The 24538-nt window shown below is 49.1% G+C and overlaps 1 protein-coding gene across 1 annotated transcript; it reads right to left on the reverse strand.

The window, feature by feature from the left end:
* Window positions 1-2377: 2377 nt before the first annotated feature.
* LOC148116136 (H-2 class II histocompatibility antigen, E-S beta chain-like) lies at window positions 2378-10619 on the reverse strand. Its single transcript, XM_087885398.1, has 4 exons — window positions 10430-10619; window positions 9034-9324; window positions 2719-3000; window positions 2378-2562 (listed from the first exon to the last, which is right to left on the reverse strand). Exons 1-4 carry the CDS (start codon window positions 10512-10514, stop codon window positions 2378-2380), a joined length of 843 nt encoding a protein of 280 aa, XP_087741524.1. The 5' UTR covers window positions 10515-10619.
* Window positions 10620-24538: the final 13919 nt, after the last annotated feature.

Consider the following 24538-nt stretch of genomic DNA (forward strand, 5'->3'; position numbering starts at 1 on the left):
GCAGGAGATTCCATACCATTTGAATCTGAGCCCCAAAGAGGGAGGGAGGCATTGGGTGCCAAAATGGGGCAGGACCCTCCAGTTGTGAAGGGGAGAAATGGCTGAAATGGCTGGGTGAATGTAGGGGAGTCTCGGGTGCCCCCCAATGGCTCCCCACAAATGCTCAGGGAGGGCCGTGCCTGCTGCCCTTCTGCTCCTCCAAAGGGGGCTTGAGGGGAAGCAGAGCAAGGGGGCCTCTGAGCAGAAAGGGGGGTCCTGCCCCTTCGCCTCCCTGGATCTGCCCACCCTCCTCCTGAACCAGTTCTGGCTTCGGACCCAAAGCAGCCGGGATGGTGGATCCAGAGGCAGCGGAGGGAGGAGCCTCCTGCGGGGGCAGCAAAAAGGAAGAGGAGGAAGAGGAAGGGAGGATTCCAGGGTTTTCTTACATCTGAAGTTTATTATTTTATAGCAAAGCGAAGGGAAGGGAAGTGAGTGGGAGGAAGAATAATGTAGATGAAGCTGCTGTGGGTTCAAAGCCAGGAGAGTTGAGGGGTCTGGAGTGACAGGTCCATCTAGCATCCCTGGGGACAGTCTAGATGGTCTCCACCCCTCCCTCACAAGAAAGAGCGGCCCTGAAAGGAAGTTGGGGTGTATATGTGTGTCTCAGCAGGAGAAGGTCCAGGCTGCCATTCTCCTCCTCCCCACAAACTGCCACCTTCAGCCTCCATTTCTCACAGGTTGCAAAGAGGACAAAGAGTCATCAGCTGTTAAATAAAAAATATGCTTTTGCATCGGAGAGCAGGATTAATTCATGAGTGCTGTGGAAAAAAAGATGGGGGAGAAAATCAGAATATAAAGAGACACTTTTCCTGTAACTAATATATTCTTCTTCCCTTTCATCCCCCACCCCCAAGGCAGACCCACACTGCAGGGGGGTGGTTGACAGGCAGGGACACATAGAGAGAGAATCCGCCCATTTCAGGGAGGAAAAGGCTGGGATGCTTCATATGAAGAAAGAAGACGGGGCTACGATGGGGGTGGCAGCAAAGTGGGGAGCCTGGGCTCACTTGGCCAGAAATTGTGGGAATTCTCACAAGGAGAAGGGGGGTCAGGAAGAAGAGCCTGTCCAGGTTCCAACTAATGAACCCAAATGAGTCTGTATGGGGTGCCAAGAAGGATCCTCTCGGACCGGAGGGTGGGGTGCAGTTCAGGGCAAAGGTTTGGAGGGAGTTCATTAAGTTGATAGTTTCATCTCAAGGACTCACCTCCACCTCCCACCCGAGGACGAACGGAGGTAGAGAACGAGCGAACGCAATGATAGAACAATACCTGAGATGCTATGATAATTATCAGCAATTTAGCTGGGCAGATCTCCTGCCATTTGCTGAAATGACCTACAATATCGCAGTGCATAGTAGGCGTGAAATGCAAAATTTGTTACTACTGGTTCTGTGGGCGTGGCTTGGTGGGTGTGTGTGACTGGGTGGGTGTGGCCAACTTTTTTTTTTTTAACTTTTGAAAGCATTTTTTTAACCACCTGTTCGGTCAAAGAGGTTATAAAAAAATTCTTTGAAAAGCCTCTGATGATCCCAGCTGAGCCGCGCGATCATCAGAGGCTTTTTAAAAAAACTTTTAAAAGCATTTTTTCGGCGGAAGAGGTTGTATAAAAAATGCTTTGAAAAGTAAAAAAAAAGCCTCCGCTGATCGTGCGGCTCAGCTGGGCATCGCTACTGGATTGGGCGATCCGGTCTGAACCGGGAGCATTTCACCCCTGGTGTCACCCCTTTTAAAATAGCCACAGGGTGGAATTTTCCTCATGCCTGGATACCCTCAGGAACCCCCCTCCACAGTGAGCCTAACAGAATGGGTGGGTTGCTTACAAAATGCGTGGGGGAATTTAAACCAGGGGTACTCCCTCCCCAAGGGAGGAATGGCCCCCACCTTCCCTTCCCTTTGGCAATTTCCCAAAATTTGGAAAAATTCTGGGCAAGATTTTAGCATTTGTGTGTGCTTTTGTTTTTGATTGCAATACTTTTTCAGATCTCTGTAAAGAAACGTTGCCCAAAATCCAAAAAACTGCTCTATTCACAACAAGGAGATATTGTTCAGGCAAGTTTTTTTTTTTAAAAAAAGAAACAATTAAGGAATTAAAAAAAACACCTATAATTTGTAGGAGGGGTTGAGATGAACGGGAAGAGGAGAAACTCACCTGCAGGAGGTTGGATGGGAATTGCTGGAAGGAGAAAAAGACCCATTCAGGACCCTTCATGGGCTGGAGGAGTCAGCGGGACCCCTCCCCATTGATAGCCCATAATAGCTTGCATTATCTTCACTTATAGCCCCTCAAATAAGTGAAGCTGCCAAAAATATTCCTCAAGGGGCCCCTCTTGGCCACCTGCTAAGCTGGATGAGAGGCCTCCCCTAGAGGGTCCCCTCCCCACAACCTCTCCTCCAGGCCCCCAGACTCACCTTTCTTGCTCTTCAGGTAGGAGAAGAGCCCCACAGCCAGGAAGGCCACTCCTATCACGGCCCCCATGATCCCCGTCCAGAGTTTGCTCGTGGCAGAGCTGGAGGAACGGGGCTCTGGGGAAGGAGAAGGAGCCTCACCTGAGCAGGAGGATCAGGCCCACCTTCCCCCAGGAGGCTCCATTACAGCTCTCCCCATGGGGTGGGTTTCTCCCCCTTCTCAGGGCAGGATGGGGTCCACAGACCAGGAGGGGAGGGAGGGGAGGGGCTTACCCCACTGGACGGTGATGGGGGCCTCCAGGCTGGCGTGCTCCACCTTGCAGGTGTAGACATCCCCCCGTTGGGGCTGGGTCTCCAGCATCACCTGGAGCTGGTAGGTCCAGTCTCCGTTCTGGAGCTCCTCCCCAAAGGCCACGCCCTCCTCCTCCGGCCGCCCGTTCTTCAGCCACTGGACCTCGATCTCCACAGGGTAAAAGCCGGTCACGGTGCAGAGGAGGATGGTGTTGGGGGAAGAGGGGTCCATCTTGGTGGGGGAGATGGAGACGGTGGGCTTGGCTGGAGGGAAGGAGGTGAAGAAGGCACATGAGAGACACAACAGGGCCCAGAATGGAAGACCAAGTTGGTTAGTTCAGGCCAAGATCCCTTTTCACTCCTGAAAATATACTGTGTTTTAAGTCATCTCCCAAAGTAAATTGCAGCAAGAAATTAAAAGGGATCCTGAAAGAGGGAAAAACGTTAAATCCTTCCTGATTGGGACCAATTACAGTCTCCAAAAAGAATTCCCCAAATAGGCATGTCTGACAGGGATAAATGCTGGAAACGCCCAGAGGTACCTTCCCCAGTACCTGGATGAAGCTGTCTATCTGGATCCGCTCCAGTCCGGCTTCAGACCTGGGTACAGCACGGAAACGGCATTGGTCGCGTTGGTGGATGATCTCTGGAGGGCCCGGGATAGGGGTTCTTCCTCTATCCTGGTCCTATTAGACCTCTCAGCGGCTTTTGATACCATCGACCATGGTATCATGTTGCGCCAGCTGGAGGGACTGGGAGTGGGAGGCACCGTTTTGCGGTGGTTCTCCTCCTATCTCTCCGACCGGTCGCAATCCGTGTTGACAGGGGGGCAGCGGTCGACCCCAAGGTGCCTTGTTTGTGGGGTGCCGCAAGGGTCGGTCCTCTCGCCCCTCCTGTTGAACATTTATGTGAAGCCGCTGGGTGAGATCATCCATGGTTTTGGGGTGGAGTTCCATCAGTACGCTGATGATACTCAGCTGTACATCTCCACCCCAGACCATCCCAACGATGCCTTGGAAGTGATGTCCCAGTGCCTGGAGGCCGTGCGGGTCTGGATGGGGAGAAACAGGCTTCGACTCAACCCTTCCAAGACCGAGTGGCTGTGGCTGCCGGCGTCCCGGTATAGGCAGCTGACGCCATCGCTGGTTATTGGGGGCGAATCATTGGCCCCCACGGAGAGGGCCCGCAACTTGGGTGTCCTCCTGGATGTGCGGCTGTCTTTAGAAGGGCATATGACAGCCATGGCCAGGGGGGCTTTTTGTCAGGTTCGCCTGATACGCCAGTTGCGCCCCTTTCTGGACCGGGACACCCTACGCACAGTCACTCAAGCACTCGTCACTTCTCGTCTGGACTATTGTAACGCTCTCTACATGGGGCTCCCCTTGGGGTACACCCGGAGGCTCCAACTGGTGCAGAATGCGGCTGCGCAGGGGATTATGGGAGTGACGGGGCGCTCCCATGTGACTCCTCTCCTGCGCGAGCTGCATTGGCTTCCGGTGGACTTCCGGGTGCGCTTCAAGGTGTTGGTGATCACCTTTAAAGCGCTCCATGGCTTAGGGCCAGGGTACTTACAGGACCGCCTTCTGCCACCAACAGCCTCCCACCGGCCAGTTCGCTCCCACAGAGAGGGCCTCCTCAGGGTGCCGTCGGCTAGACAATGCCGGCTGACGACCCCCAGGAGGAGAGCCTTCTCTGTGGTGGCACCTACCCTCTGGAACAATCTACCCCCAGAGATACGAGTGATCTCCGACCTTCAGATTTTTTGTCGGGCCCTAAAAACTCATTTTTTCCAGTTAGCCGGTCTGTCTTGATTTTAGGGTTAGTTTTAAAATTTTAATATTGATTTTAATTGACAAGTTTTAAATTATGGGCCAAATTTATAAATTATTTTAACTTTATTTTTTAACTGTGATGTTTTGTATAGATGTTTTTATCTTGGCTGTTCACCGCCCTGAGTCCGAAAGGAGAAGGGCGGTATAGAAATTTGAATAAAGTGAAGTAAAGTAAAGGTGGAAGGAACCTTCTGACAGATGTGGTGGACATGGAAATAAAAAACGCATGAAACAGGAAGAACAGATGCAGCACGAGTTGGATGATTCATGGGATCTCGTTGAAAATGAAACCAAACTTTTAATTAGGTGTAATACCACAACATTTGTTTGTTTAGTAAATTTAGTTATTTATTAAATTTATTTGCCAAAGTGGCCACAACTAACCCAAAGTCTTACAGACACTCTCCTAGCCGTGACTGCCACCTGCTCTCCGGGAGTCCAGGAGAATCTCCAGAATTGCCAACTGGGTCTCTGGGACAATGCAGCTCCACCCAGAAAGAAGTTGGTTAAAGTCCCCCATCTTGGGGCTCCCAACACCCAAAGCCCTTTGGCCTTTCCAGGGTTCAGCCGAAGCCCCTAATCCCCCATTCAGCCCCTCCCCCCAGAGCCTCCAGGACCCTCGAGGGGGCAGCCTCAGCATCTCCTGGGTCCCCAGAGGTGGAGATGAAACCTTATCACATCAGCAGACGGAGGAGACCTCCAGCCCTGGTGACGGATGGCCTCACCCAGCGGCTTCATGCGGAGGTCATAGAGGAGAGGAGAGAGGACGGAGCCAAATGCCTCTGAGCAGCCCTGAAGGTGATCAAGCAAGTTTGCCAAGAGAAAGAAAGAAAAAGAAAGAGAAGAGAAGAGAAGAGAAGAGAAGAGAAGAGAAGAGAAGAGAAGAGAAGATCTTTGTCCCATTTTTCTTTGGTGTTTCAATCACTTTTCAAAAAGTTTTATTTGGAGAGAGAAAATTTCTCCTTCCACTTTCCCTTTTCTCCCTTTAGGATCCACAAGATGCAGAAATAAACAAAAAAATCAGCAGAAGATTTCAGGGGAAAAAGTGCAAAATGTGATGTGGCTGCAAAACCCCCCAATTTTAGGCAGCCTCAACAGAAAGAGGCATTTTGAAGGAAAGGGCAAAGGAGCCCAATGGGGGGGGCAGCCCTTTGCTCCCCATAACTGCCAGAATCCCCTGAAAGAAAAGTTTCTCCCCCATTGAAGATGAGAGACCCTGAATCCCCCCTTCAGAGCAGGAAGGACAGAAGAGGTTTTGGGGGATCTCATGATCTCTCCCAAGGATCCTTCCTGGGGGGGCTTTGGGGGGATTCAGAGGGAGACCCACCCCAGACCAGGCTCTGCCTGCACCCAGCCGGCCTCCTTCCCAGCCGCAGGAACCGGCCATTCCTGGGGAAGGAGGTGGGGAGGGGTCCCTCTGACTCCCAGAGGGAAGCTTCTGCCCTGGATGAGGGGGGCAGGGAGTGGGGAAGGGATCCAGAGGGGATCTTGGATCTGGATCTCCTCCTTCAGCAAATGCTCCAACTGGCACAACTCTTGGATGGATTAATGGGGGGGGGTTAGTCTGGATGAGCCCCCCAAGAGAGTTGACAATAGATCCATTCCAGCCCAGAGTCCTTTGCTAACTATTTTTTTTTTTCTCTTGAGGGATTTTCTTATTAACAGTAAATTCTATAATGCTTAAGAAGAACCCATTTTTAAATGGTTATTTGTAATTCCAACCTGGGATCTGGTCAGGTTTCCACGCAGACAAATAGCAGCATTTCAGGTGTGAGGTTTTTTTATTTTCCAAGAAAATCCCATTTGCCTCTTGGGACATTAAAGGCCTTTGTGGAATTGCTAAAAGAAGGCAGAGGCTTTACAAACTGAAAATGGCCTTTTTAAAAAAAAACAGGAAATGCAAATTTTGGATGAGAAAAAAAGTCTTTTAGCAAGAAAATGGAAGGATCAGATTTTAAAGGTGCAATTTGGTATTTTTCCATGTTTATTTTTATAGCCCATCCCAAACCTCCTTATTTACAAGACTTCAGTGTGAAGATTTTGGGGTTCCAATTTGGCCAGATGGGAGTTGCTGGAGATTTTAATTGAATTGGAAAAAGGTTTTTTTTTTTTCCTTTTAAATACCTACTCAGGGACACAACTTTCTCCCTCGGCCCATCCAGGAATTCCATTTAATAGACCTCTTGATTTAAAACAGCAGGAGGACAAAGTAGATTTTATCTGCCCCACATCATGTCATTCAAGATTTCTTTTTGATATCAAGCTTGTTGCCTAATGTAGTAAAATAGGAGACAGATATAAATCAGAGTTTCTTGTAAAAATCAAATCCAGAAAGCACCCACAGGCAGACTGATTCAGCAGGATTCATTAAGGTCTTCATATACATATATATAATTTTGGGGAGAGTTGAGGGAAGGTTGAGAGCCTCTCTTGGTGGCCGGAGAAAAGCTTTGGCCTCTCGGGGGAAGGAGACACCTGGATCTCTCCGGAGAGAAAAGTCAGCTCAGAAGTCAAAGAAAAAGGAAGAGAAAATTCCCCCAAAGAGACTCAAGAAACATCCGGTGATTTCAGGTCTCCTCAACTGGAGGCTGACCAACAATTGGGTTTAAATACATGGAATTTAATAAATATTCCTGTTTTTTTAATAAAGAACCGGAACATTCTACCTTATGTGGTGGACGTGCCCCATCACAAGGAAGTATTGGTGTCAAATTCAAAAATGGTTAGTAGAAATTACAAAGCAAAAAATAGATATGAAACCTGAATGGTTTTGATTAGGAATACTGGACCTGAAAATGAATAAAAACCTTCAATACATTATATTGTATATACTTACCGCAGCAAGAATCACATTTGTAAAAAATTGGAAACAAAAAAATATACCATCAAACGAAATTGTAATAAGAAAAATTCTAGAATGCACGGAGATGGATAAAATGACTATAGAGTTGAAAGAGAGAGAGGATTCGGACTTTATGAAATATGGAATAAAATGTACAGTTGGCTCAAAAATAGAAATCAGAACAAGAAATGTTTAACTTAATATTGATGAAACTTAAAGTAACTGAACAACATTAAATAGAGGTAAATATAAACGAATATAAATGTGTAGATAAGAACCAATGAATATTATAATGTGTGTATATATATATATGGAGTAATGCGATTATTCTACTATTGAGTAGTAAATAGAAATGATAGAATAGAGAACTACAAAAAATTACCATTAATGTTATGTAATGTTCAATACTTTAAGTTTTGACATGTTTTGTTTTTATATATGTGTAATTCTTTTTTGTGTTGTTTTTAATGACAAACTGTTTAATAAAAATTATTTTTTTTAAAAAAAATAATAAATATTCCTCTTCTTTTAATAAAGAACAGGAACCCCTAGAGAATTATTGGCCTCTTGTCTCAAGTATTTTCATGGAATTAAAAATAATACTTTTGATGAAGAAGAAATTATATGAATCACAATGAAATTCAGGATCACCGTTTTGGATTTATAATAAAAAGGCATTCTATTTATGTGGATAAAGCTTGTGAAGAGCTAAAGCAACAAACCATCCAGAGATAGGAAGGAAGGAGGGAAGGGAGGAAAAGAGGAGGGGAGGATGGGCTTTGGAGTCTTTGGGCAGCTGATGAAGCTTCTTTCCCTGAAGGGAAAATCCTCCCAGAGACCCTCAAAAGGAGGGAGGAGGGAGGGAGGCCCTGAGAGGCCCACAAAAGAGACACACTCACAACACCAACACAATTGGCACTTGGGGCACTTTCGGAGGTTATCAAAAATCACTAGAGAAATTAATAAAAGTAGTGAAATCTCTATATTAAATATTATTGGAATGAGAATTATTTCAAGTACTGTGCCAGATGACAAGAATGTTGGGCTATTTATAGGGGAAAAATAAACTTTAAATATTGTCCAGAAACAAATTATATAGCTGAATATTATTATCTCCATGAAAATATCCTCTTTGGTAGGAAAAACATTTCCAAATGCATCTTATGTGGCAGCTGAAAATCCTCCCAGGTTTGCAGGGAAGAATTTAGGAGTGAAAGTGAGTTTTGCCTTCAGACTGAATATGTCATAAGTGTGAAAAAGGGTCATAAGTCATTTTTTTTCACTGCTGTTGGAACTTTCAACGGTCACTAAATGAAATGCTGTTAAGTGGAGGACTGCCTGTATTGAGCAGGAGAGAGGGAGAGAGAGAGAGAGAGACCTGGCTGGATTCCCCACCCCCACCCCAAAAAACATATGTGGATGGATTTTCTTGGGGGGGGGGAAATGGATCAAAGGGATCCCAGATTCCAGACAGGAGGAGAGTTTGGAGCCTGGGAAGAAAAGGGGGATTTTGTGAATGAGAGTGCAGAATAAATAAATGAGGAGCGAAACCTCCATCCGGGAGGATCCCAAGGAGTGAAAGGAAAGGGAAGCCCCCCCTCCCTCCCTCCCCCCCAGACTCACCTCTCCGGCCAATCAGGCGCTCCTCCCTCTTGGCCGCCTGGTAGCTGAGCACCCCGTAGTTGTGCCGGCAGAGGCGATCCACTTCGGCCTTCCGGTAGCGCAGGAGCTGCTCATCCCTGTTGAAAGCGTCCGCCTCCACCTGCCCCAACTCCGTGACGGCCACGTACTTCCCGAGGTCGCTGTCGAAGTGGAGATACTCCTGCCGGTCGTAGAAGTACCTGAGCAGGTATCTCACCCGCTGCGTCCCGTTGAGGAAGCGGCACTCGGCCTTAAACTGGTACAAGAAATGGGCTGCGAGGGGGAGGAAGAGGGGAGGGAAGGCCGTCAGGAGGGACTCCAGGGCCCATCGTTCCCAGCCGCTAGTAGAGGAGGGGGCACCTACGCAGGAAGGGGGAGGGGCGGGGGACCTTCCTTGGAGAGACTGGCGCCCCCTGGAGGAGGGAGCGGGAACTCTCTCAGTCCCAGAGAGGAAGGGAGGCTTCCTGGGGGGTCTGGAGGGGGGAGGGGAGGAAAGAGGGGGAGGGGTGGGAAAAGGCAGGCAGAAGCTCAACCGGTCCAGCGATCCCATTCAGTCTCTGCAGGGAAGGTGGGATCTCAAGGGGCAGGAAGGATGGGGGGGAGGGGCTGGAGGGAAAGTAAAGTCCATCCCCCCCCACTCTCTGTTCCTTTGGGAGGGAACATGGGGACGGGGCACAACGAGGACATCTAGACCGACTCTCCCAGGGTCTCCCAGCCCTTCAACCTCCACCTTCCCTCCCTCTCTCCCCCCCTTCTCCTTCCGCCGAATCTTCAGCCCAGCTCCCTCCCTTTGGGTGACTGTGAAGGATCACCCCTCTTTCCTCTCCCCCTCCCCAAAAAGACCCTGCAGTGCAGCACCCCCCGAAGAGCCTCTCAGAGGGAAGGTCTCCTGCCCCTCCTCCTCCCTCCCTTCCCCCTCCCCTCCAGGGGGATTATGGGGGTTCTTGGTCTCCTCCCCAAATTCAGGGTCTCCCCATGAAGGGCCCGAAGCCCCCCCCCCTTGCCTGACCTTCAAAGCCCCAAATCTGAGATTGAGAAGAAAAAGTGAAGTTTCTGAAGAAGCCCAAAGACTTTTGCTCAAATGCCTCTTTTCCCTTCTGGGGATTCAGGGCTGAAAATGCCTCAGTTTCCCTCTTTCGCTTTCCCTCCCCTCCCTCTTTCCCTGCAGCCCCCCCTCCCACCCAGGCACAGGAGAGGCCGCCACCCCCACCTGGCTACATGGGGGAAGGGTTAGGATTAGGGTCCCTCTCCGTCCTCCTGGGGGGGGGGCTGTGGGGAGGGAGGGGGAGGAGACCACGCAGAGATCGAGGCTGCTGGAGGCTTCCTTCCCCCTTCCCAGCCCCCTCCTCCCCCCAGCCCCCTCCAGCCCCCTCCTTACCGGGGGTCTCCTTCCCCCCTTCGCTCCCGGGGATCCGGGCCAGCGCCCCCAGCAGCAGCATCAGGGGGACCCCAGGAAAAGCCATGGAGGCTCCCCACAAGCGCCCCAAAGGGGGGAGAAAGACGCTCCCAGCCCCAGAGGAGGAATCGGAGGGTCTGGAGGGGGGGAGGAGTTTTCCTCGGACTTCGGAAGAGGGAGAGTCCAGAAAGAGCAGGAGGACCAATGGGAATCCTCCCTTCTGCAGCGTCATCGGTCTCCGGGCAGAGCCTCCCTTGACTTCGCCCGATGCAGGAGATAGTTCCGCGCAGAGAGAGAAGCGGAGAAAGTGGGCGAGGGGATCCCTTCAGTCTTGGGGGGCTGCAATCTGGGGGGTTTTTCATGCCAGCTCCGGAGGAGAATCTCCTCTTCCTTTTGCCCCCCCCCCAAAAAATTCTTCTCCAATCTCCCTTTCTCTGGGCGCCTGGACTGGAGGGGTGGACTAGATGCCCTTTGAGTTCCCACAGTGCCCAGAAGAAGCCTAAACTGGAGCTGCGGAGAGTCCAGAGGGGCAAAGTGGATCCAGAGCTCGAGGGGTCCTTCGGGGCTCAAAAGGGGAGGAGGGACCCCCCAGCAGCTGCCCTGGATGACGAGGGGGGAGGGGCAGCCCCACAGCCAGCCAGGACTTGGGGGTCACACGCTCCCCCCAATCCGAAGGGAAGCCAGGAAAACCCTCAGCTGACAGTCCAGGCAGGAAGAAGCGGAGGGGATCTGCAGGGATCCCTCCTAATCCAGCCGGATCTTGTGAGATCCCAAGTGAACGAGGGAGATCCCAAGGGCAGGAGTGGGACTCTAGTCTCCTCCAGGAAGGTTCGCAAGTGTAATTTATCCCCACCCAGAGCCCAGCCAAGACCCGCCCCACGTCCCCCCTTCTCTTCCGGCCCAAGCCCAGAATTCAGGGAGGCCCCTGAACCCCAAATGTGTAGGAATCTCCCTCTTTCTCTCTGTGGGTGGGGATCCCCCTTTTCCTTGCAAAGCAGCCCCGGATGAAGATCCCGGAATGAAGTTGGGCCGTTTCTCCTCCGCTTCCCGCTCCTTTCCTCGGAGAACGTCCACATCTTCTCCCATAATGCACCACAATCTCTACTTTCAGCAGAGAAATATATAAAGTGACATTGTGGAAGAAATTTTGCCATCTGATTGTGCAGATCCTGATGAGATTTGGATATTTTGGCTGTGGGACAGGAAGGCCCCTAAAACAAAAGGCTCCTTTTTATGTTTTTAAAATTAAGATTATAAGGGCATGAAAGAGAGAATAAAAGTATTAGGGAAATGGGGAAGGGAAAGAAAGGGGAAGGAGAAATGGGGGATAAAGGGCAAAAGGAAAAAAGAGAGGAAATTTTTTTTCCCCAGCACAATAAAATAGAAAGTGAAATTGTAGTCTCTGTTTTTATTTCTTCTGTAAGAAAATATTAACCATTTCTATAACACTAACTTAATTTAATCAGTAAATCCCAAAAGTCCAGATTTCATATTTTTTCTGCCTCAAGCACAAAATCCAGAAGTGGCTTCCAGGTAGAAAAACAGCTGGAAATCTCTTCTTTCCTCTGCTCAAAAAGTTTATTTCGCCATCTCCGATCCCTTCCAGGTCAGATCTCCCTCGGAGGATGATCCCATTTTCCCTTCCAGGCAGATCGACCTTCTCTGGGCTTCGGCTTCTGTCAGTTGCGGGGCGATCCCTGGAGACGCTGCCCCACTCCGCGATCTGCTTGTGAGATCCCAAGTGAGGGAGGGAGATCCCAAGGGCAGGAGTGGGACTCCAGTCGGTCTTCCCCTCCAGGAAGGGTCCCAAGTGGAGTTTCCCCCCACCCAGAGCCCAGCCAAGACCCCCCCATCCCCCCTTCTCTTCCGGCCCAAGCCCAGAATTCAGGGAGGTCCCCCCCCCCCGTCTGAGCAGCGGCTCTTCCTCCGTCCCCCCCCTCAATTCTCAGCCAAAGGACCCTCAAGGCAGTTTTTCCTCCCTGGAAATTTTGAGGGTGTTTTTGTCCTTAATTCCCTCCAATTTTTGTACGTGTGTTTGTACAAAATGTCTTTTGAAGAGAAATATCGTTTCCACATAAATGCAGCTTTTCCCTCCTTTCCAAATCTCTGCCGTGATTTGAAATAAACCTTTAAGCTCCATAAATCTCAGAAACATTTTATATTATGAATGAGCAGATTCTCCATTCCTGCTGTTTCTTCTTTGCCAGGGAACTCAACGTTTTGCCTGCAGGGATCGTGAGAGAAAAGGAGATTTTAGGGGGAAAGGAATCAGTCCTGGGACTCCCAAGTCCTAAGAATCAGCCTCTGAGATGAATTTAGTTCTTCTGGAGGGAAGTTGGAGGAAACATTTTCCCAAAAGAAGGAGAAGAAAATCCATATCCAGGGATATGACGTGTCAGAGGATCTGAGCGGATTTTCTTCCTTGGAAAAGGTTTCAGGATTATTTAGGAAGGATGGATGGAGGGACAGTATATTAAACCGAAGAATAAATTTATAATTTATAGAATAACTTGGAATGTTAATAGAAATCCTGGGGACTTCAGGGATCCTATATCCTCCACTATAGGATTACAGCCTTTTAACCATCACGTCAGGAAATCTCTCCCCCCCCCCAAACTATCCCAAAAGGAGACCTTCTGTTTCTTCTTCTCCTCTTTCACTTCATCCATAGAAAACATTTTTTTCTAGTCTTTGCGGGAGATTCGGGTTCTGCTCAGTTACGCAAAGGCGGCTTAGAGAGATCCTGAATTCCGGATCCTGTTTCAAGAGCTTTGGGGGTCCAGAGGTGGCCGGGGTCCTTTCCAGGGATGGGGGGGCTGGAGGGGTCAAACTCCCCCCTGGCCCAGCACCAGCCTCAGCAGCCCAGAGCCACGTCCCCCCCCAGCAGCTGAAGTCGCATCTGCCCCACAGTTGTGTATCTGACACAGCCACTCACACACAGTCAGCCCCAGATCCAGGCAGCCTCTGTGGGGCCTCCGTCCCTCACCTGACCCAGGCAGAACCTCTGGGCCCCTTTCATGCTTCCAACCCCCCAAATATTGTGCTCTTCTCTTGAGTTCCCTCTGTCCCCCCCCCCAGTTTCTTTCTCCAGCCCCCAAGAGCTGCAGAGGCGCTTGGGCTTCGCTTCCCCAGCCTGAAGCTTTGGGCTCCTCCGAAGCGGAACTGAGGAACCGGCCAGGATCCAGCAGGCAACAAGCCTCCATTCTCCCTCAGGGACTCCCCTCCTCCTCCTCCTCCGCCCCATGGCTGAGTCTGCAGGTGGGGCAGCCACAAGGTCCTCCGCCCCATTGGAAGCGGCTGACGGGGCCCTTCCCCACAACCTCATTATAGCTCTCTGGTCCTTTTCTCCATCAGTTAAAGCCCATTGAAGAAAGGAGTCCCTGACTTATGACGGTTCATTTAGTGACCATTTGAAGTTACAATGGCACCGAAAAAAGTGACTCTTTGCCTAATATTCCTTCTTTTTAAAATATTTTTTATTGCTTTGAATGTTTTTTTAATACTTTCATGTAAATACCTGTTTTTATTTATTTCACTTGTTGTCAGATTTATTTATTTATTTATTTATTTTTGAATTTGTATACCGCCCTTCTCCCTGAGGACTCAGGGCGGTGAACAGCCAAGTAAAAACATCAAATACAAATATTAAAATACAGTTAAAATATACATATATAAATTTGGCCCCATTAGTTAAAAATAATAAACAAAACACTTTAAAACACTTAAAAAATTAGGCCAGCCCGGCTTGCTGGAAAAGGAAGGTTTTAAGGGCACGGCGGAAGGCACCGACGTCTTGGATTCTCCTTATCTCTGGAGGCAGCTGATTCCAGAGGGTAGGTGCCCCCACAGAGAAGGCCCTCCCCCTGGGGGTCACCAGCCTGCACTGTATGGCTGACGGCACCCTGAGGAGGCCCTCTCTGTGGGAGCGCACGGGGACGATGGGAGGTCATCGGTGGCAGAAGGCGGTCTCGAAGATAGCTAGGCCCTATGCCATGGAGCGCTGAATGGCTACATAAATTTGAGAGAGAAGATGAGAGAGAGAGATTTGATGGAGGGGTGGATGGATGGATAACCTTATTATTTTGAATATAAGCAGAGACAGTAGAAGCGTATTCGTTCCCATCAGTGTTTTGTCCATTCATTGCAGCCTCTTTAAATATGTTCCAATTTCTGCCCTTGAAGGAATCTCCCCGTAGAGCCTCCATGGCTTCTGCCGGCCACAGTCTCCCTAGTTCTCTACTGGGTCCTCTCTGATGAACCTTAAAGGCTTTTCTGCTGACCGGAGCCTCCCAGAGAGAGGATCGGAGGGGCCAGGAGGAGGGGGAGGGGCGGCCTCAAAGGCTCCCTGGGGGTTGGAGAAGGCCCCGTCCAGGGTCTCCCCTCCCCTGGTGGCAAAGGCCCCGTATGGGGGGAAAGGAGGGGGGGCTGCTTTCAAGGCGGCCTCTGGTCTGCTGGGTTTCCCAGGAGCCTCTTTCCTCTTCCACCAGGTGCAGAACCTGCCTCCCAGGTGAGGCCAGGGGAGTCCAAGCCCCCCATGACTCTTGGGGGGAGCTTCCTCCGGGCCTTCACTAAGTAACAACCCAAATGCATGGAAGGAGATTTTTGTCTTTCTTCTGTTGAGTTCTGTTGGTTATTTCTTATAATTATTTTTCCTGTGGTGGCCCGAAGACCCCAGATGAGGAAGGGGGGGGGAAATTCTGCCTCGGTGATTGAGGCCACCTGCAGGGTCAGTCTGGATGACCTCTGGAGAGGGCGAGGCTCAGTTGGAGGGCTGCCTAGGGGCATCTAGAGGTGATGGGGAGAAGGGAGGGGTCTTCCACTTAGGGCTGCCCCATTGAACTCCCCCCCTTTTTCCCACAGAGCACGAGTGTTTCCAGGATTGCTGTGGCTATCTGCCTACTCACAAACAGTATGGTTTTAATCAAGCCATCTACTGTTGGCAATTACCTGCAAGCCTTCCCCGCCCTAGTTAATTGCAGGTTAACTCCCTATATAAGCAAGGACCTTTTGCTTGCTACTCGGGCCTAGTCTTCTAGGCCTAAATGCACAGCTCCTGCAGGAAGCTTGTTGCAACGTCGCAGATGGGAGGAGAATGCAGATAAGGACTCCAGACGCCGCTACAGAGAGACTCCCACGGATGCTTGCCTTTTGCTGTTTTTTAGCACGCAAGCTATCATCGGGACTGTTGTTGCTGGACCTTCTTCCTCCCACAAGCTTCAAGCAATGTTTGCTTTTTGAACTGTTTTTACTTCAGGTGACTTTCAGCTGTGAAGCTCGTGCTGCTCCCACTATGATGGCCTTGATGATGTATCGACGCCGAAGCTGCTTACCTTCATGCTAGCTTTATTCTTTTGTGAACTGTTTCGGTATTGTGGAGAGGGATCTAGGGAGATAGCCTTGCTTCACATACCCAGATAAGACTTTGTTTTTAATGTGTTTCCTTAAAGACATAGTGCTTTTTAAATGTTTTAAAGTAAATTATATTTTTACACAAGACGCCTCTGTCAGAATCATTTTCAGTCTCAGTGTGTTTACTCATGAGCTGGTTCACGGTCCGGGGTACCCCTCAACCCCATTTCGTCACACTTCCCCTCCGTGGCAATGTCTTCTGCACCAGGAACGGCTTCAGATGGATTCCTTGGAGGTCATCTAGTCCAACCTCCTGCTCAAGCCTACACCATTTATACCATCGAGCAGGAGACTCCTACCGTAATACTATTTCGTCAAAGTTGGTAGCAGAGGATGGTTTAACGAACTTACGCTCATGTGGTAACACGCTAGACTGGAATGTCTGCAGTTGAATAGATGTTGACTAGGGCAGCAGCAGCAGCAAAAAGTATGAAGTCACAAACTGGACTGCTGGGGCTCAGGCCAAAAATGTTTTGGCTGAAAAACCCCAAACTCTAATTGACTTAGAGAATAGTGGAGCTATAAGTTTTGGAGCAGAGGCCTCAACTTCTGAAGGGCTTAAGATAGTGAATAAACCATCATCACCTAAAGAAGTAGAGACTGGAAGAACGCCACTTCAGGTCTTGAAAACAAATACAGAGGTGGATGATGAGTTTAGGAAGGCAATCCTTCAGTTTTTAGATTTGCCCACAGTAAGTCAGAACCCGACTGCTGATTCTAGCGGATTATTAAAGAATCCAGCCGTGAAAGGAAAGAAGATCGAAGTCCTACAAAACAACGGATCGGTAAGAGACTTTCAATCTTTTCCTAAAACCCCCACCTCAGACCATAAGTGGAGAATGGGGGATTACAGACTGCCTGATTCGAATGTTCCTGCTTCTTTGTTAAACCAGCATGGCCAAGTTGATATTGCGCCACCTGCTGTTGAAGCCATCATAGATCAGGCTATAAAGACTTTAGCTCCCTTGATGACATCAGTGACTTCTGCTAAAAATTTAAGAGACTCTCATGTTGAGCGTAAGGTCGCAAGTGTGATAGAAACTTTGGCAACCATTTTAGGCGATGGTTTGCAGGCACAATCGGCTCAACAAATAGTAGCTGCACATACCAAAGTACCCCTGATGTCTGCGACTAATTCAGTGCACGCCACGAGTGGGATATATCCATCCGTGAAGACATCGACATCCAGGACGGTTCCGGAGGCTACCTCAACTGAAGATAGGAATTTGGGAGCGCGTCCAAAAATTCCTAGAGATGTGCACCAGAGAGGACCCTCGAGCTTTTGTGATCAAGCCAGGATGAGTTTTGCATCCGCACAACCTGAAGTTTTAATCCCTCCCATTGGGGAGGAACGATCGTCAGAATGCCTGATGGAAGACACTGTGCTGTGTGCTTCCATTCCAATGCCTTATTGCCCATTCCAGGACGGACCACATTTTGAACATCAATTAATGTCTATTTCCATGTTTAATAATGTACAGGTCCTTCCTCCTAATTTTAAAAGTTTAAGTGTGGGTGGAGGAAATTTTAAGGAATGGGTTAAAAGTATTCAAGTAATTTTAATGAAAGAGAGTGTTTTATCGTTGCTGTTAAAACCCCCACCTAGACCATGGTCCTTAGAAGTTGATCTTTTACACCATAAGGCCTTTTGTATTTTATTGATGTCCATTAACCCTGCACTATATCCCAGTATACCTAGTAACCTGACCGTAACAGAAGTTTGGGTGAAACTGCATAAGCTATTTTGTTCAAAAAGCTCCCATGTTACAAACAGAGTTTATAGGGAGTTCTATTCCGCAAGGTTGAAGGCGGGGGTAGATATTAATGAACACTTATGTGAGTTAAACAGGTTAAGGCAGGAATTGATGTTGAGGGGGGAAACAGTGTCTGAACAAACCCTCATTACTGTTATACTCAATTCCCTTGACCCTAGCTGGGATAATTTTATATCGCAACTGGATAATGTTAGTTGTAATAACTTATCTTTAGAAGTGTTATCTGGCAGACTGATTGCTGAAGATAACTTGCGAAAATGCAGGGCGGCTTTTCACAAAAAGGAAAAACCTTTAAGAAGGCCCGATAGTTCAGATAGAGCATATACTATCGGAGAATGCTTCAATTGTGGTTCAAGAGAACATTATAGAAGGGATTGCCCACAAAATGTGAATGCTAGGGCATGTTCAAAGGCACCTTCTGATAATAAATGTAAAAGGAGGCCATTGCCTCCTGGTAGAAAGCCAAGTATAGATGTTCCTAACCACAGAAGGGGTAAAAAGCCAAATGGAGGCAACAAAGGGAACAATCCCAGGTTTAATGATAGCTCTGTAGGTATAGTGGAAACTACTGAGTCAGAGCTTACAAGGGAACAGCGAGAGCAACTATGGTTAATGGACAGTGGAGCCAGTAACCATGTTGTCAGTGACCGAAGGTTGTTTGCTAATATGAGAAGGCATCAATCCATGGTCAAAGTTGCAAACAGTAAAAAGGTGAATGTTGTTGGCATTGGAGATGTTTATATCCCTGGGATAGGGGAGATTCTCGGAGCATTGTATGTACCAGAGATAGATCATAATCTGCTAAGCCTGATGAGGATATCTGAGAACCCTAGAGTGGAGATTCTGTTCTCAGGAGGAACAGCTGTGATCAAAAACAACAAATGTGTGATTGGGGAGGTTTTGAAGATAGGTGGCTTGCCTTATTATTCCCCCAATACGAATGCTGAGTCCTGCAGCGATAGCAATTATACTATCTCGTTTGGTAGTAACAATGAATCACAGTTAGAACTAGGTGATGAGGATCAAGACTTTCACCAGAGGAAGCCTTGTAAAGACAAATGTAAAGTTAATAAAAAGTTTTTAAATTTTAACTTAGAGTCAGATAGTAGGAAACCTGAAAATGCTAATGCAATTGCTACAGGTGAGCCGTTGCACAATGAATGCGCTCACTTGATGCATCGTAGATTAGGTCACGTGAGTTTTCCTGTAGTAAAGAAGGTAACCGAACACTCAAGGGGAACCAAGATCAATGATTGTAACACATTCCTAGACTGTTCAATTTGTAGGAGTGCAAAGTTGAAGGTGAAATCTGCGCCCAAGAAGTCTCAGAGGTACTCTGAACACCCGTTTCAGCTCGTCCACATGGATTTGGTGGGTCCATTTGCACCTTCCGTGGGTAAGAGACGGTACTTTCTTACCATAGTAGACGACCATAGCAGATTTGGATTCGTTTTTCCCCTAATGTCCAAGAGTGAAACGTTGACTAAGTTTAAGGAATTTTGTAACTTAGTCCAGAACCAGCACAAGATCAGAGTTAAGAAGATCTTGACTGACAGAGGAACTGAATTTAATTCGAATCAGTTCTCCAGCTGGTTAAGGAGTAAGGGTATAGTCCACTTACACACTGCGCCTTACTCTGCGTTTCAAAATGGCATCGTAGAGCGACGCAATGGCGTGTTACAAACTATGATGCGGTGCGCCCTAGAGGATTCCGGATTAAACTTCGCGTATTGGGTAGAAGCAGTTAGATACGCGAATTACACCCTGAACCGTGTGTGGTCTAGCGTGGTGCAGAAGACCCCATACGAGGTGCTATACGGCCATAAGCCTAGCTTGGCACACCTCCACGTTTTCGGGGTGATGGCCGATGTTCATGTCCCGAAAGAGCTCAGGAGAAAGGGAGACCCAATCTCTGTTAAACTGAGATTTGTTGGTTATGAGCAGGGCTCCAAGGCATTTAGGTTTGCCTACCCTAACGGGAAATTAATGATATCAAGGTCTGCCACTTTTCACGAAGGGGCCAACTGGAGTGAGATCCATGCCAATGAGATTCTTACTCGGAACCCTTCCCGTAGTCGTCATAGGCAATCGGAGGATGTATCGGAAAACCTACCCGAGGATAGGGATACATCTGGTTCTGGGAAGCGTGCATCCCAGGCACCCTTGAAAGGGGTATTGAAGCGCAAGATGGGGGTAGCCAGGAAGGATAGGCGCCCAGCTTCTGAGACGCATAGTGATAGTCACGAGGTAGATGACTCATTGGACGACTCTGATGTAAGTGACTCCCCTAAAGGCAGACCAGTTAGGGTTACCAGGGGCAATAAGCCTAAGAGGTACGACGACTTTGTTACCTCAGTCGACCAGGTTTTGGCCACCCCTCAGAGATATGAGGATGTGTTGGCCTTACCTGACCATGAACGACAGAAGTGGCTGGCCGCCATGGATACAGAATTAGACAGCCTGAGAAGGCTCGATGTATTCATGCCAACAAGATTGCCCAAGGACAAGAGGGTGATCGGCACCAGGTGGCTTTTCAAGCAAAAGCCCATTGAAGGTGGGGGCTTTATCTATAAGGCGAGACTAGTGGCGCAGGGATTTTCGCAGAGATTCCCTGACGATTATGAGGACACCTTCTCGCCCACGGTGCGCCCTGAGAGCGTGAGAACAGCTCTCACCATCGCTGCCATGCGAGGCGAACATGTATATCAGTTCGATATTCAGACTGCGTACCTGCACGCCCAGTTAGACAAAGAGCTGTACGTGAGGATTCCTCAGGGAGTAAGCCATCGGGAAGACGATGTGTGGTTGTTGAACAAGAGCCTATATGGCTTAAAACAATCTGGTAAGCGATGGTATGAGTGTCTCACAAAAAGCCTGAGAGAGATGGGCTTTTTACCATCGTCGGCTGACGAGTGTGTTTTTGTCAAGGAAGATCAGGGCATTAGGGAAACAGTACTGTTGTACGTTGATGACATACTATATATTTGTAGATCAGAGAACAGGCTTAAGAAGTTCTCTGAGGACCTAAGTAAGAGTTTCGCCTTAAAACCATTAGGTCACATTAGCAAATTTTTAGGGGTGCAATTCGTAAAAACCGAGAAGGGGTTTCGGCTCTCTCAGGAAGATAAGATTCAGGAATTGCTTAAAAAGTGTAGCATGGCAGAGGCGAAGCCATGCGATACCCCTATGGCAACAGACTTCCTTAAGAATATGTACACTGAGAGTACGGAGTTTGAGGATAAGACCCTTTACAAGTCCGTGATTGGGTCATTGTTGTACATTGCAAATTGGACTAGACCGGACATCAGTCTAAGTGTAAATGTGTTATCTAGACATTCTGAACATCCCACACAGTACCATTGGAGCGGAATCAAACGACTCCTGAGATATTTAAAAGGTACTGTGAACTATTCATTGTTATTGGAACCAGAAGCAACTAGAGAATTAAGATTGAGTTGTTTTTCGGATGCCGATTGGGCAGGGGATGTTAGATCTAGAAAAAGTACCTTGGGGTACATTGTATACCTAAATAGTAGCCCCGTGTATTGGTACTCTGGGAAGCAGAAGTTAATTGCAACCTCCACAGCGGAAGCTGAGTATGTGAGTTTGTCCAAAGCTTCCAATAACCTAGTTTGGTTTGATGATCTTCTGGTAAGTTTATGGAGGCAGCCCATGCAACCTATAAAAGTTTATGAGGATAACATGGCTGCCATTAACATATCGGAAGCCGATGCTGTAGGCCAGAGATCGCGCCATATTGATATTAAAATCAAACATGTGAGGCAATTGGTGAAAACAGGTTTCATTAAGACTGTGTATTGTGAAACCAAGGAACAGGTAGCGGACGTGTTTACCAAACCGCTGCCCCGTGACCAACACCTCTATCTTCTGGGAAAAATGTCGATGGCTATGTGAATGTACTTACCATTGATGTATATATGTACCCAATGTAGAATGTATGTTTGTTAACCAGTCAAATAGCCGCAGAGAAGGGGATTGTCACGAGTGTTTCCAGGATTGCTGTGGCTATCTGCCTACTCACAAACAGTATGGTTTTAATCAAGCCATCTGCTGTTGGCAATTACCTGCAAGCCTTCCCCGCCCTAGTTAATTGCAGGTTAACTCCCTATATAAGCAAGGACCTTTTGCTTGCTACTCGGGCCTAGTCTTCTAGGCCTAAATGCACAGCTCCTGCAGGAAGCTTGTTGCAACGTCGCAGATGGGAGAAGAATGCAGATAAGGACTCCAGACGCCGCTACAGAGAGACTCCCACGGATGCTTGCCTTTTGCTGTTTTGTAGCACGCAAGCTATCATCGGGACTGCTGTTGCTGGACCTTCTTCCTCCCACAAGCTTCAAGCAATGTTTGCTTTTTGAACTGTTTTTACTTCAGGTGACTTTCAGTTGTGAAGCTCGTGCTGCTCCCACTATGATTGCCTTGATGATGTATCGACGCCGAAGCTGCTTACCTTCATGCTAGCTTTATTCTTCCGTGAACTGTTTTGGTATTGTGGAGAGGGATCTAGGGAGATAGCCTTGTTTCACATACCCAGATAAGACTTTGTTTTTAATGTGTTTCCTTAAAGACATAGTGCTTTTTAAATGTTTTAAAGTAGATTATATTTTTACACAAGACGCCTCTGTCAGAATCATTTCAGTCTCAGTGTGTTTACTCATGAGCTGGTTCACGGTCCGGGGTACCCCTCAACCCCATTTCGTCACACAGAGTTTCTTTCTCCAGCCCCCAAGAACTGCAGAGGCGCTTGGGCTTCGCTTCCCCAGCCTGAAGCTCTGGGCTCCTCCGAAGCGGAACTGAGGACCTGGCCAGGATCCAGCAGGCAACAAGCCTCCATTCTCCCTCAGGGCAGCTCAGGGACTCCCCTCCTCCTCCTCCTCCGCCCCATGGCTGAGTCTGCAGGTGGGGCAGCCACAAGGTCCTCTGCCCCATTGGAGGCGGCTGAAGGGGCCCTTCCCCCCACAACCTCATTATAGTTCTCTAGTCCTTTTCTCCATCAGTTAAAGCCCATTGAAGAAAGGAGTCCTTGACTTATAACGGTTCATTTAGTGACCATTTGAAGTTACAATGGCCCTGAAAAAAGTGACTCTTTGCCTAACATTCCTTCTTTTTAAAATATTTTTATTTGTGAAGAGACAGTAGAAGCTTATTCGTTCAAATCAGTGTGTCGCAAAGCGAAGGGAAGGGAAGTGAGTGGGAGGAAGAATAATGTAGATGAAGCTGCTGTGGGTTCCAAGCCAGGAGAGTTGAGGGGTCTGGAGTGACAGGTCAGCCCAGTATTCCTGGGGACAGTCTAGATCAGGGGTCCTCAAACTTTTGAGCAGGGGGCCACTTCAGGGTCCCTCAGACTTTTGAGGGCCGGACTGGCTAGGTGGGTGTGGCTGGGGGGGGAATGTGACTGGGTGGGTGTGGCTTGGTGGCCATGTGACTTGGTGGGTGTGGCTGGGGGATGTGACTGGGTGGGCGTGGCTAGGTGGCCATGTGACTGGGTGGGCGTGGCTAGGTGGCCATGTGACTTGGTGGGCGTGGCTAGGTGGCCATGTGACTTGGTGGGTGAGGCTGGGTGGGCACAGCCAATTTAGCAGTCCATTAAATAATACACACAAATGAAACTTTAATTGGTTTTCCTCCTGGGAGTGTTTTATTTGCTTTTGTTTGACTTTTCTTTTGACTAGATTGTTTTTTAAATTGTTTACAAGTCTAGTGGTCCACTTCAGAAAACTCAGTTTTGCAGCAATTCACATCCATCCATCTCTCTCCCTCTCTCTCCCTCTCCTTCTCTCTCCCTCCTAGAAGAGCAAATGGGGGTGGGGAAGACAAACCTTGCTCCATCCCATCCCATTCGCTCTCTCCCTCCCATCTCTCTCTCAGGAAAGAAACGTCAGCCGCTTGCACAGGTCCATTAGGCTGCGGCCACCGCAAGTGGGGAAGCCAGATCCCCATCGGAGACTTGGCTGCCCAGGCTCAGCAGAGATCGGGTGGGGGGTGGGGGGTGGAGGAACGCAATCCCGGCTGGACTTGGGCAGCCGTAGGACCAAAGGGGATCGAGCTTTCCCCACTCATGGCCGCAGCCTAATGGACCTGGGCAAGCTGTTGACAGCCTTGGTGGTGTGCGAGAGGAACACGCCTTTCTAACTGGCCTCTTCGCCTCCTTCAGGCTGCACAGGTCTGCTGAGTGGCGGTGGAGTTGCCACCCAGGAGCTGCCAGGAGTAGAGACCCCCAATGATGTGCCTCTTTCACTGGGGCTGTTCAGCAGAGAGAGCAGCGCCCCGCCCTGTCCTGCGAGGCAGCAGCTCCACAGTGCTTTCGGGACGCTGCCCGAGTGACACAGCTCCTCCTGCGGTCCCTTCCCTGGACTGAAGGCAGCCTTCTGCCTTGCAGCCCTCCCCCCCCCCCACCGCATCTCCATTCCGAGCTCTCATGCACCTCTTGGCAAAGCGGGACTGGTGAGAGGCGAGCGAACTAGGGAGTGGGCGCTGCACCAGCTGCTGCCTTCTCCCTCCCCCCCCCCACCGTCGCTCAGCTGCCCACTCCTGAAAGAGGACAGCCGTCTCCGCCACTGGAGAGGGAGGGTGGCAGCCAAATTCCGGGAAGGCATGGCTCGTGAGTAGCCGGGCCTCCTTCCGTGTGAGCAGGCAAGTTGGCAAGGCGCCACCCAAACTGGTGCCTAAGGCTCAAAGGCTCTGTTCCTCCAGCCTTGGGGTGAGTGCTGCTTCTTACCACGCCCCCGCCCCCCGATGCTTCAGGGAAGCCCAGATGGCCCCACATGTTCTGTCTGGTAGCAGAGAGGGAAAGGCTGGGTTGCCCCCCACCATTTCCTGCAGGGTCTGCTGGCAAAGCGCCCCTCTTGTGCACCCACGGCTGCAGTTGGGTGCGTGAGGGGAACATGCT

This window comes from Pantherophis guttatus, chromosome 2 (assembly GCF_059756535.1).
Source record: "Pantherophis guttatus breed Tessera chromosome 2, ASM5975653v1, whole genome shotgun sequence".
NCBI lineage: Eukaryota > Metazoa > Chordata > Lepidosauria > Squamata > Colubridae > Pantherophis > Pantherophis guttatus.

Excerpts from the sequence above, each read along its gene's own strand:
- LOC148116136 (XM_087885398.1), bottom strand. The coding sequence starts at position 10,514 with ATGGCTTTTCCTGGGGTCCCCCTGATGCTGCTGCTGGGGGCGCTGGCC. Across the intron at positions 3,001-9,033 it reads GCGCCTGATTGGCCGGAGAG|CCAAGCCCACCGTCTCCATC; the intron begins GTGAGTCTGGGG and ends CCTTCCCTCCAG. Across the intron at positions 2,563-2,718 it reads CCCCATCACCGTCCAGTGGG|AGCCCCGTTCCTCCAGCTCT; the intron begins GTAAGCCCCTCC and ends CTCCTTCCCCAG.